A 12,782-nucleotide genomic window follows, 5' to 3' on the forward strand; every position below is an offset into this window, starting at 1 on the left:
GAGGTTCTGGATTTAACCTTTCTACTTAAGATCCTAAATTTAGCTTCCAGACCCTCCCTCCCACATTTTACTAAGTTGTTGGTGCTCACATGTACCACGACAGCCAGCTCCTCCCCAACACTGTCTAAAATCCTATGTGATGGATGAAGTCTGCCATCTTCGCACCAGGTAGGCATGTTACCAGGCGATCTTCGCACCCACCATTCACCCAGCTGTCTAAATTCCTAAAAATTGAATCACCAACTATGATGGCCGACCTAACCCTTCCCTCCTGGGCAGTAGACCTGGGAGATACATTCTTGGTGCAAGAGGACAATGCACCATCTAGAGAGCAGGTCCTTGCTACATGATCATTTCTGCTGCACCAGGTTGATGCTCTCTGACAAGGAGACCTTCCTCCTCCACTGCAGAACCAGGGCTGCCAGACTGGAATGGGGACTTGGCTATGTCCCTGAAGGTCTCATTTATATACCTCTCTCTCTGCCTCAGCAACCCCAGGTCTGCCACTCTAGCCTCCAGAGATCAGACTCATTCTCTGAGAGACAGGTGCTCTTTGCACCAGGTGCACACATACAACCTCTCACCAGCAGGTAAAAAAAATCATACATGTGACACAATGCAAAAGACTGGGAAGCTCCCCCCCCCCCCCCCCTGTTGCTTCATCTTAAATTTGTTCAGTTCCTGGTTAAGTTTAGGTTGCTATGGGAGCAGGAATGCGTACAATTAGGGTCCTTTAAATGTATACATATATTCACTATTTTTCTGGTAGTGACCTTCAAGGGAATGATTACCCTTAACACATGGGGAATCTCTGAAATTAAGTTAAAAGGCTGATTTTTTTTTTTTTTTTTTTTAGTGTGACAGTGTCACCTGCCTATAAACCAAAGGATGAGCTAGGGGGTGGGAAAGAAACACACCAACTCTTGGTTATTTTGCCTGTCCTCTGACTAGCTATTTAATCCATCACACACAAACTCTGTTATTTTGCCTGCCTGACTAGCTATTTAATACAAACACACTAAAGAATATACCCCAATAATTTACTTCTCCCCAAAACTTTTAAGTTCTAAAATTTCCCCAAGCAGTACTCACCAATTGTTTTCAGCCATCAGCAATGTGATCCTCTCTTCTCAGTGTTCCCACTGGATTGTGAAATTCATGTGAAATTGAGAAACTCCTAATGGTATACATGAACTTATGTATCTATTCAACTTCTTTATGGCTCTTTCAATGACTTGGTCCAATTCTACCCCCTACCAGACGATGAAAAAACTCAGTGATCGAAATACAATCTGTCTTCTGCATAAGCTCCACACTGTGCATCTATGTAAAACCATTCCCACCCAAATAGAGGACCAGTACCCAAAGAGGAGCTAGTGACTTTTTCTTCTGCATTATTAATGTCATTAGCTGATCCCACTGCATCCCTTGCTGTCCCATCTACTGCAAAGATATGCTGCTGTTAGCCAGGTCCTGGTATTCACTAAAAGACCTGGCTAACGTTCTCTTGTGTGCCCAATGTACGAATGAATGCCTACAAAGCCAAATGCTTTACAGTCATCTCCAAGTACCTGGACTAGATGAACAGCACATTAGTATAAACTGTGAAGGAATGTAATTGCTAACCAGATTTGCTTTCAGGGTAAGATCATGTTATGAATTAAGCTGAATTTTCCCCATCTCCTTCTTGGTCACTATACCAATTGGGGAAAATAATCATAATTTGGTAGTGGAACATTCTGGAACAGGCCCGTCTATCACTGGATAACATTGTTAACCTCCTTGATGCCCATCTCTAGGACTTCTGCACTGCATAGTGGGATGATGAGCTCCACAGTTGGCACATGCATGCCAAGGTTTGCATTGATTCCAGGTGCATTGGCCAGAGATGCACTGCTTGCAAATCTGCCTCCCTGTACCTGCAGGCTGTGCAGGGACTCTCCTGGGAAAGGGTTATGCCATATTATGGGACCTTTGGGGGTTAAATGTCATATGGAAAGTCATCTCGCATAGTAATCTGGTAATGCCGGCAGAAAAAGACTAAGGGCCTTATTTTCTAAGGCTATCGCAGGCTTGCACTAACCGCAAGCCTGCGATAGCTAGCGAAGGTAGCACACGCCTGCGCTACCTACATCGGGGCGGAGTCGGGGCGCCACCAGGGCGACTGCGAGGACAGCGAAAAGGTAAGGGCCTTTTCGCTGCCTATTTCACGCCCAATAACTACACCTTCTATAGTGTAGTTATTGGGCGTCATGTCATAGTTCAGCCATTCCCACATCCCATAGTGCCTCTCAGCAAGCATGATTGTATCACAAACTAGACAAGGGTTCTGATCGCATGCATCACATGGAAGTCGGGGTGACCGCCAGGGAGAGTGGAAATCAAGAATTAGATATAAAATAAATAAAATAAAATATTTGAAAAAATAGTTTTGAGAATAAAGATAGCAGTCATAGAAAGGTATAATCCCATGGTGGTTATTTCATGTATATGGCTTCCGCACATAACCACACATTAAGGATTCCCTATTCATGGTTAGTAGTTGATGATCTTTTTAACGTGGGGAATAGACGTTTGCGTGTTGGTACCTGATAATAGGGGTGTGCATTCGTTTTCAACGTATTGTTAATCCACAACTTATGTGTCATATTCGTTGTATTCGTGGGGGTTCCAAAACGTATGGCAAACCCCCACAAATACAACGGATCACCAACGAATAGGCCCCCCCACCCTCCTGACCCCCCCCCCCCCAAGACTTGCCAAAAGTCCCTGGTGGTCCAGCGGGGTTCCTGGAGCGATCTCCTGCACTCGGGCTGTCTGCTGCCGGTATTCAAAATGGCGCCGATAACCTTTGCCCTTCCTATGTCACAGGGGCTATCGGCACTATTTTGAATACCGGCAGCCGACAGCCCAAGTGCAGGAGATCACTCCAGGAACCCTGCTGGACCACCAGGGACTTTTGGCAAGTTTGTTTTGGGGGGGGGGGGGTCAGGAGGGTGGAGGGTTTGTAGATAAATAACTTTAAAGGGTTGGGATGGGTTTTTTTGGGGGGCAACGAATGTATTTTTGACATATAAACAGATCGGGGGGCCCCTACGAATCCGAATCCCGAATGGGACGAATCCATTCCTGCTGCACATCCCTACCTGATACTTGTCTAGCAGTGGCATTTTGCAGTAGTTGCAGGGGTTTTAAGTGACTAGTCGGAAGACCTAGAAGTAATGAAATACAGTAATCGAGGTTTGAGAAAATGAGAGATTGTAAAACTGTTCTGAAATCTGTTGTGCTTAGTAGAGGTTTCAGATGGCTCAAAACCCGCAGCTTGTGGAAACTAGATCTAATCAGTTTATGTGGGCATTCAATGTAAGATTTTCATCGATTTGGAGCCCTAGCTCTCTCACTTGAGTTGCAGGGGTTACTTAGCAACTTCCTGGAGGTATAGGTTTTTGTGGATTGCGGCTTAACCAAATTATTTCAGTTTTGGGGGGGGGGTTCATCAAGAGTTTCCATTGAGTTAATTTCTGATTATATGATTACAATAAAAGAAAAAACTATTACACAAGATATCTAGACAGAAGAAATTAGATCATTACATCCTATCTGCATTCTAAAACAAAACCCTTTAATTTTAAATATAGGCAAATTACACAGTGTGGCCAGTTACCTTCCAAATGCATTCTTTTGCCACAAGTCTCCTAATTAGATCCCCATACAACCTTGCAGCCAGTCAACATGAAACTAATACTTACCTACCAATACTACAATCCCAACACTTGTTCAATTCTGTACACCTAATCAGCAGCTTTCATATTTTATAAAGGAAGAAAAACGTCATTAACCTCCCCTCTATTTTATTTTTTTTTTTAAATGCCATAGTGCAAAGTGGCAAAGAACAGGCCCTTCCCCACCACAGCATTAAGCTCATTTTTTTGATGGGGGAAGGAGGATATCACAATGATTCCTGAGATAATATATGGGAGGCTACAGGCCTAAATTGCAGCAGTTCACCAGAAAGATGAAAATTGTTGTTGGCCGCAAAAGGAGAGAACTGCAGGGAAAAGATCTACACAAATTTTATAATTTCAGGTGCAAAAGAGTAAAAAATAAGGCTCTATTTTGAGAAGCAGGTGGCCTCAGCCTCCCCGGCCCCACAATAAGCGGAGAGGGGACTGCGGTCTGCAAACCATATCAGCTCAGCTGGAAAAAAGCACCAAATTAGAAAAATCTTCTTTGACCACAAATGAGAGAAGGATGGGATACCAGGGACTCACCATGAAACCACATGGGTAGCAACAAGAGAATACATTTGGTACTGGTAGAATCTCTGTGGTCTGTCTTGCTTCTTGCTCCCTCAGCTTGATTCTCTGGTTTTGATCTTGGCTTGGACTCTGCTGGACTGTTCCCCGGACCAGACCCCTCGCTTGGAACCGACCTCGCTTGTTAACTGCCTGCCCCGACCTCTGGTCCGGCACTCACCCTTGCTGTCTGCTGCCTGCCCCAACTTCTAGCAGCCCTACATTCTCCAGTGACCGCCACCTGCCTCAACCCAAGCTCAACCGGACTTACATTATTGGATTGCCCTAGAGACCCACTTGCCCTGCTGACCTCTGGAACCCAAGGCCTCAACCTACAGGGAACGGGGCTGGCATAGGCGAAGTTCCAGTCTGTCCAACCAGAGGGCTTGCTCGCTAAGTGGCGCCATCCTCCCCTCAGTAACAAGAGTCCACAATTCTGACAGGCACACACAGCCTGCAATATATTTATACTAAAATTTTGAAAAGTGTTGCATTCTAATTGAGTCTGACAGTCTATTTTTACAGCAGGTTTTTGTTTTAACAGAGCATGACAGTGAGCCTCAAAAGCCTGAGAAACATTGTGATAAGATTAGTAATCAAGTAACCCAATAAATAACCAAAAATAAATATATATATAAATTGAGAGAAACATATATAATGTATATATGTGCAGTACACACAGATTAAAAATATTTACAATATGTTCAACAGTAAACAAAATCCCTGAGCAAGGAACAATCATAAAATTACATCTGTCAAATAACTTCTAAAACCAGAAAAATAAAGCATTAAGTAAAAGCTCTCATAAAAGGCCATATTTTTGTTTTTTTCCAAAATAATTGATTTGTATCATGAAAGTCGGTATAGAAAAGCTTTAAATAATAATCTTGGTAGTTCCACAGCTCCAATAGCAAATCAATTAAGAGTTTAGGAACAAAAAATCTAATCACTCTTACCGCACAGAAACCAAACAAGTTTCTTTTAAGGAAGGTGTAACTCCTTAAAAGAATACTCATAAGGCTCTAGACAATCTTTCATCCCTCTAACTACTTAAAAAACCAAATATAGTACTTTAAACCGAATTCTATTAAATTCTGAGCCAATGGAGATCCTTTAAAATGGGGGAAGATACTGCCCCAGTAACCACCTATACAGCTGAGTTCTGGACTAACCGTAAACAGTTATTCCTAGGGGAATTCTGTGCAAAAAATTGCAAATTCTGCATACAATATTTTAAAATTCTGCAGTTTATTTCTTCAGATACACAAATAACTGAATACAATTTATAATGTAATATAGAAAAAAAGTCTGAATTTTCCCCATCATAAGACCAACCCCTCCAGATTACTCTTTACTCCCCAGCTCTCTCCCCTCTTATGGCATGAACCCCTTTACCATGCTTGATCTTTCCACCCCAGGTCACTCACTACACCCTCCTCCACCAGGCTCAAACCACCTGCATTCTCTCTCTCTTCTCCCTGCCTCCCAAGAAGCCCCTCACAAGGCTTGAATCCCTCCCCAGCTCTCTCTAGGTCTCTCCTCTCAGTCCAGAAACACTCCCTATGTTTGTTTGCCTCCCATCTTTAGCAAGATCCCAAGCTTTCCCCAGGCTTGACTCCTAAGGTTGGAGGCAAAGAGAAAGCTCTCCTGCCTCTCCCCTTACCCAAGCAATATCCCTACGATTTCTATCTGCCACCACTCCTTTAGCAAAACCCCCAGCTAACTTCCAAGTTTACTGTCTATGTCGCTCAGACTCCACTGGACATCCACTGCTTCCTCCTTTGTTCAAACCACACAAGCCAAGACTGATGCTGCAGGCCTGTGGGGGCCAATGCTGACTCTCGACTCTCTTCTACTTCATGCAGACCAGCTCACCTCTGCTCCTCTCTCACTTCCAGACCATGCAGGCCTCCACTGCTGTTGCTGCTTCATGGTCCCCATGCCTAATTTTGCAGGACAAATGAAGAATTATGCGCAGCAGGAGAATTCTGCACTAATTCTGTGCAAGTGCGCAATGCAAAATTCCCACAGGAATAAAACAATGCAAATACTTTTTAATAGCCCTACCAATAAGCTATTACAGTAGTGCAATCATGTTATCACCAAAGTTTGTACAATTGCAAAAACAACCTTTTTGAAAAATGGGTGTACCTGATTTATCATTCCAAGTTGCAAAAATTAAACATAGCCTGTGACAACCATTTGTTGACTGTTGAAAAACACACTCCCTAAGCTCTTTACTGCAAAACCTTAGTCCTGCCATAATGGCACATAAATTGGTGGACAAGGAAGAGGGTATAGGGGGAGGGGGGCTAAGGTTGATGATGTTATTGTATGCGATCTTCATATAGGGACACTGGGGATTCCCAGTGTACCCATCTTTATTTTGTACTTCACAGAAGTGTTGTATTTGTTAAACTCAATAAAGATATTTAAACAAATACTTAATATCAAAAGACCTAATTAACTTCCCAAGCAAGGCCAAATACATATTAAATAAAATTAGGAATAATAGACCCCTGTGGCACTCCTGATTTTACTGACCAAACATCTATTACAGCTATCCATCACAACCCTCTGGGGTTCTTTCAACAAACTAGGAAGAGAAGCATCTTAAAACAGTTCTAAGCCTAACAATCACACAGGTCTATACAGCAAGGCCGCATTAGAAAGAGTGCGGCAGTGCCGGGCGCACCCTCGTTCCCCGCACGCACAGTCCTGCTCACATACCACTCGATACTCTATTTAAATTGCTTGCAAATGCAAGCCGCGTCTGCGAAGCGTTAGGCGAAAGGTTAGGCCCGCGCAACCCATTTTACTGTATAGGCGCTTAATACAGTGCCTATACAGTATCCTGGGTGCGCTGGTACCTGTCATTTCAACTGACATTTGAAATGACAGGTACCAGGAAGTGGATGGTTCCCCCCCCCTCCCGAAGCAAGGCGCAGGCGAAAATTAAAACAAAAGTGTAAAAAAAGTTAACTTACTGGTGGGAGCCGGCGGGCGCGCGTTCGAGGCGGGAGCGAGTTCATCGAGGCGGGAGCCAGTGGGCGGGTGGGCGCGCGTTCATCCAGGTGGCAGCGGCGGTGGGAGCCAGCGGGCGCGCGTTTATCCAGGCGGCGGCGGTGGGAGCCGGCGGGCGCGTGTTTATCCAGGCGGCGGCGGTGGGAGGGCATACGTTCATCCAGGTGGAGGAAGCCGGCGGCGAAAGCGGCCTCCAGCAACCCCTGCCGGCAGTGAATGAATGCACGCCTGTGTACGCCCGTGCAATTTCGGCGCTCAAGGCGTGACGTCACGACATTTGACATCACGGCACGTGACATCTGCGTTCTCTAATGCCCTGCCTTGAGTGCCGAAATTGCACGGGCGTACACAGGCGTGCATTCATTCACTGCCGGTGGGGGCTGCTGGAGGCCGCTTTCGCCGCCGGCTCCCTCCGCCTGGATGAACGCACGCTCGCCCGCCAGCTCCCGCTGCCGCAGCCTGGATGAACGCACGCCCGCCCGCATGCCGGCTCCCACCGCCACCACCTGGACGAACGTGCGCCCGACGGCTCCCACCGCCACCGCCTGTACAACGTGCGCCCGCCGGCTCCCACCGCCTGGACAAACGTGCGCCCACCGGCTCCCACCGCCACCGCCGCCTGGATAAACGCGCGCCCACCCGCCCGCCAGCTCCCGCCTCCATGACAGCACGCCCGCCGGCTCCCGCCTCGATGACAGCCCGCCGGATGAACGCGCGCCCGCCGGCTCCCACCGCCGCCGCCTGGATAAACGCGCGCCGGCTCCTGCCTCGATGATGAACGCGCGCCCACCCGCCCGCTCCCGCCTCGATGACAGCACGCCCGCCCGCAGGCTCCCGCCTCAATGACCGCACGCACGCACGCCCGCCCGCATGGAGATGGGGGATTCGGAAAGTGACATCCAAAGTATTTATACCCATTTTTAGGTTTTCTTTTGTGGGAAAGTTTGCCGTCTACCCTTAACCCTTGCCTCTAACGCAGGGGTAGGCTGTAATTTAGCAGGTTAAACGCGGGGCAAATGGCAGGGTAAAATAGCGATAGTCGGGGCGCGCGTTACTGTATGGGAGGGAATAGCTAATTCGCTCGTTTACATCTGATATACATGCCGCGTGCGGAAGGGGTTTACCCGGGGATTTAAAGAGGCGGTAAGAATCGGTTAAAGGGGATTGTGTATCGCAGGAAGGGCTAACGCGGCCGGAAAGTGAGTAAAAAGCAGGTTAAGACAGGGTAACCGCGGCCGCACTTTACAGTATTGAGCTGACAAACTGTGTAACAAAATTCTCATGGTTCACTGCAAAGAACGCTGAAGACAGATCGTTTGTAATACCAATACCATTATTCTTGTCCAAATATGAATTGTCAGTCAGCTCATTATCGAAAAATAGTGATCCAAAGTGAATGACCTATTGTAGACAATACTGCTCAAATCCAGAAGTTGACAGCAATTGTCTGTGTAGATCACTATCCCTGGATTTTAGTAAGAAAAAGTGCCAATATTTGCTTTAAAATATTTTTAAAAGGGTAATAAAAAGTTTGCTGCTGTTACCATGTCAGTTACTGTTCGCTAAGTGAATTAGTAGTAACTGTGTAATATAACTCTCACTTATCAATAATTTAAAATAGTCATGTGATCCTATCTGCCACAAATGAGCAAATGTTAGAAACTGAAAGCGAGAAGTCTATGGGTTGAGACTTTATATCCAGCAATTGTGTTAAAAATTTCAATAGTTAACAAGAAAGAAAAACAAAGATAACACCCCTCTCTTGGTGATCAAGGTCTGAGAACCATTGTGCACAGAATTCTGCTCATACCCAAGTCCACACAAATACTTTATTTAAAAATAAGTGAATTGCTAGTATTGCTGTTTCAGTCTGCTACACTGAAACCGTTGCTCTAGGCCAATGTATCGAAATGCGCATCACTGAAAACCTCCTCTGTAAATGCTGTCAAAGTTACATCACAGTTTACGTGACATCATGATAACCGCACTACTTTATACCACATACAAAAGAAAATCGCAACTGGCATAAGGAAAATAAGAACATTGCATATTATAAGAAATTTCTGCCAAATTAAATGAAGCATACTTTCCAGGACATGCACTTGTACGCATCCACATGCCACACAGAGGCGTGGATTCAAATTTAAAAAGCCATCCTGGTCGTAATATTTATAACACCACTAAGGTGTCCTAAAAATATGGTGTCGATAGAACATCACACGCAAAAGTTATCAGGTGAATACACCCCCGCATGGAGACATAGCAATATCATAAGCTTTCTTTCCCTTTGGGAAAGTCAGCTGAACTATAGCAGCTTTCAATGCGTAGTGTAGGTCTGAATCCAGCAACCTGGAGAAGGTATGTGATGGCCGACTCACAAGACGAAACCCCCAACTGGAAAAAGGAGCAAAAAAAAAAATAATAGAGAACAGTCAAAAAAAGTTCTTGTTGTATGTGACAATATGACATATTTTAGTTTATTTTCTAACTATCGAAGGAGACAAAGTTTGCAGGTACTTCTTGTCCACCATCTTTGCGCCAATTCTCAAAGTAAAAGCGTATATACATTCCTTTGCTTTGAGACTTACCACGGGTACAAGAGTACCCACAGACACCTGCTTTATCAGCAGGCACTTTTTTTTTTTTTCATGGAAAACAAATGCACAGATTTGAAAATGTAATCTATGCTTTTTGAGGTAATTTTAAAAGCCCGGAACGTGTATCAATGAGGAGATATGCGCACAAGTCAGGTTTGCGCACACCCACCAAATTTTAAAAGCTGCCCAGATGCACGTATATCTTCCACTGAATGCACATAATCACTCAATTTCAAAAAGACGCGGTCTGGGTGTTTCGGGGCATAGCCATGCTCATGTAAATACTTACGCGCCTCAGCACACGCTCAGGTACTCTGCCGCATAACTTTACTTCTGCTATGGAAAAGGTGTAACTGTAAAAAAAAAAAAACAAAAAACTACAGCCCTTTCAGAGGGGTTTAAAGTATCTTGGGTAACTGGGGAAGTACAGGCTATTAAACCAGAGGGGTTTGAAGGACCTAGCTCAACACTGGGCAAACTGGTGAAACTGGTTATAGCTTAGGACATATGCTGGTTTTAAAGTATTCTGACAAACGTGGCAGAACCCTGATTTATGCACCTGGGCACTTGCCGGGTTGAAAGCTACCGTCCCTATGTTCCTCCTCCCTGGAAATGCCTCTTCTTAGCATGGCTGGAAGAAATTGCATTGTAGAACAAAGTGCATAAGTTTAGCTGCACTGAGGGAAGGCACTTTTCAGACAGTCAAGTTATGCAAGCAAATCGCTACTTACATGCGTAAATGGCTTTGAAAATTGTCCTCAAAGTATTAAAATTGGGAGGAGGGCTTTATGAAAAACTGTAGATTCTAGTCAATTAATTTTAGAGTCAATCTTGTCACATTTAAGTTACAAACGGAAGAGAAATGGGGAAACTTCTGTTTAAAGATAGATATTCCTTTCAGAATCATATGATAAATATTATAATTTAAAAAACTTGTTTTACAAAATGTCATGAAAATGTAGATCTTCTAAATTTAAGTATAATTATAGTCCCAGCTTGAATGCTCCTGTCCTTTTCAAAAGAAATGACATACTTTAACCAACAGTTAGGGATTTCCATGGAAAAAAAGCAAACTACTTGAAAAAAAATTGTGATTATTAGTCGGTTGGTTTACTCCTATGTAAAGTATTTACTATTGTTATGTACTGTATGTTTTGAAAATTAAAAAGTAAAAAAAAAAAAAAAAGTGTGCAACATCAAATGCGAGCCCTTTAGCCAAGCAAAGGCGGCTATAAGTCAACAATAATTAGAAAGTCTGCAAGCTCCTGTGTCACTGCGAGGCACCTGTGCACCTGTCAAAACACTTCTCGCACTCACGGCTCGTTTCTGAAATGTTCCCCGATGCTTACGAGAAGCAACAAATACAAACCTCCAGCTACCAATTTCTTTGAAGCTAATTATTAGGATATTGCCCCCTCTCAAGCTGTTGTTTGTGTAAAGTTGTCAGGCATATTCAGACTTGAACGCAGAGCGCAGGGAGAAAAGACCGAAGCTGGAAACGAATTTACAGCCCACGCCAAGGGAAATAAATGTCAGCAGAGCACTTCAAGACCTACGCATCCCGTTAACCTGAACCGCTCCTCCTCCTCGCCATCAATCCAAGACGAGCTGACAAACTACGCATCTGGAAAGTAAGAGAAAGTGACCTGGAAAGTACCAACTTCTGCCCAAAGTCACGGGGAAAAAGCTTCCTGATGCGGACGCGCTGCTTTCCCCAGCTGGTACTTACTTGAAAGTGAGGATGCAGAGGGGACGGTAGGACTTGTGGCTGGTGCTCTCGGCCATGCCCTTGCCCCAGAAGTCATTGGCGAAGAGGCTGCGGAGCGGGGTAGCCGCCCTCACGTCCGGGTTGTTCAGGATAGCCCACACATCGTCATGCACGAACTCTCCGCGCAGCGAGTTGCGGTAGCAGAGCGCGCACAGCAAGGCGAGCGTCGCCAGGTAGCCGCCGAGTCGCCAAGCGGCCGACAAGGAGGCGGAGGAGGAGCGGGGCGCAGCTCCGTCCCTGGCCGAGGTTGTCATCGTGCCTTGGCCGCTTTCGCATCCTGCGCCCAGGCGCCGGCAGCATGGTACTCGGGCAGCCGCCGAGGACAGAGCTGCAGGCTCGCGGTGTGGGTCGCCACACTCCGGCACGCGCACAGCGCCCCGCCCACTCCTGCGCGCGTGCGTCCGGGTATGCACGACTCGGGCCAAGCTGCAAATCAACAGAGGCGCTAGTCGCTCCTGCGCATGCGCTCCTGCTCCTCCTCCTCCCTTGGAGAATTCCGACAGCTCGTATTTTCTCCGACGGTCTGGGCTGGAGTATGCGCGCGACCCGCAGGTAGAAGAGGCTCAGCGCAGCCTATGGCGCTCAGCCTTTAGTGCACTTCAGCCGACGATGGGCTCTTAACATGTCACATCATTCTGTCCTTATGTTCTTTTCACAATGGTTTAGTTTTGTTCCTTTTTATTTTCACACCGTGGAACTACTCCAGGATCAACTGTGGAACAGTTTGTGTTCAAGATTAATGCTTGTCCAATCACTGAGCATAACTCTATCATTAGAAAAATCACAGGGCTACAATTAAAGGTGACTAAACGTTCCCGATTTTAGGGGATTGTTTCTGAATTTGAATGTTTGCTCCCAATTGGTGGCCTGTCTCCTTGAAGCTGTCCCCGATTTACTGAATCCATAAGTCTAACCTAAAAAAAAAAAAAAAAAACCCCAGCCTCAGGCTAAGTGCAGGTTTCTTTCTGTCTCTGACAGTATGAGGCTGTACTGGTGCCAAATAAATTGGTCAGTTTTTTTTTGTACCATTGCAGAAGGAAGCTAATCATAATCAACCTACGTTCTGAATCCAGGAAATCAGAGGAGGACTTCCGTAAC

At 45.5% G+C, this 12,782-nt stretch overlaps 1 protein-coding gene across 3 annotated transcripts in view; it reads right to left on the minus strand.

The window, feature by feature from the left end:
- Positions 1-12,130, minus strand: part of TMTC1 (transmembrane O-mannosyltransferase targeting cadherins 1) — a 717,359-nt gene extending 705,229 nt beyond the window's left edge. For all 3 annotated transcript variants that reach the window (XR_003856434.1, XM_029599999.1, XM_029599998.1), the window contains exon 1: positions 11,646-12,130. Coding sequence is in view for 2 of the 3 variants with exons in the window: in XM_029599999.1 (XP_029455859.1) it covers positions 11,646-11,938 (293 nt within the window). In the remaining variant the exon portion in view is untranslated. The remainder of the gene's footprint in view (positions 1-11,645) is intronic.
- Positions 12,131-12,782: the final 652 nt, after the last annotated feature.

Source organism: Rhinatrema bivittatum, chromosome 4, assembly GCF_901001135.1.
Source record: "Rhinatrema bivittatum chromosome 4, aRhiBiv1.1, whole genome shotgun sequence".
In the NCBI taxonomy this organism is placed as follows: Eukaryota; Metazoa; Chordata; class Amphibia; order Gymnophiona; family Rhinatrematidae; genus Rhinatrema; species Rhinatrema bivittatum.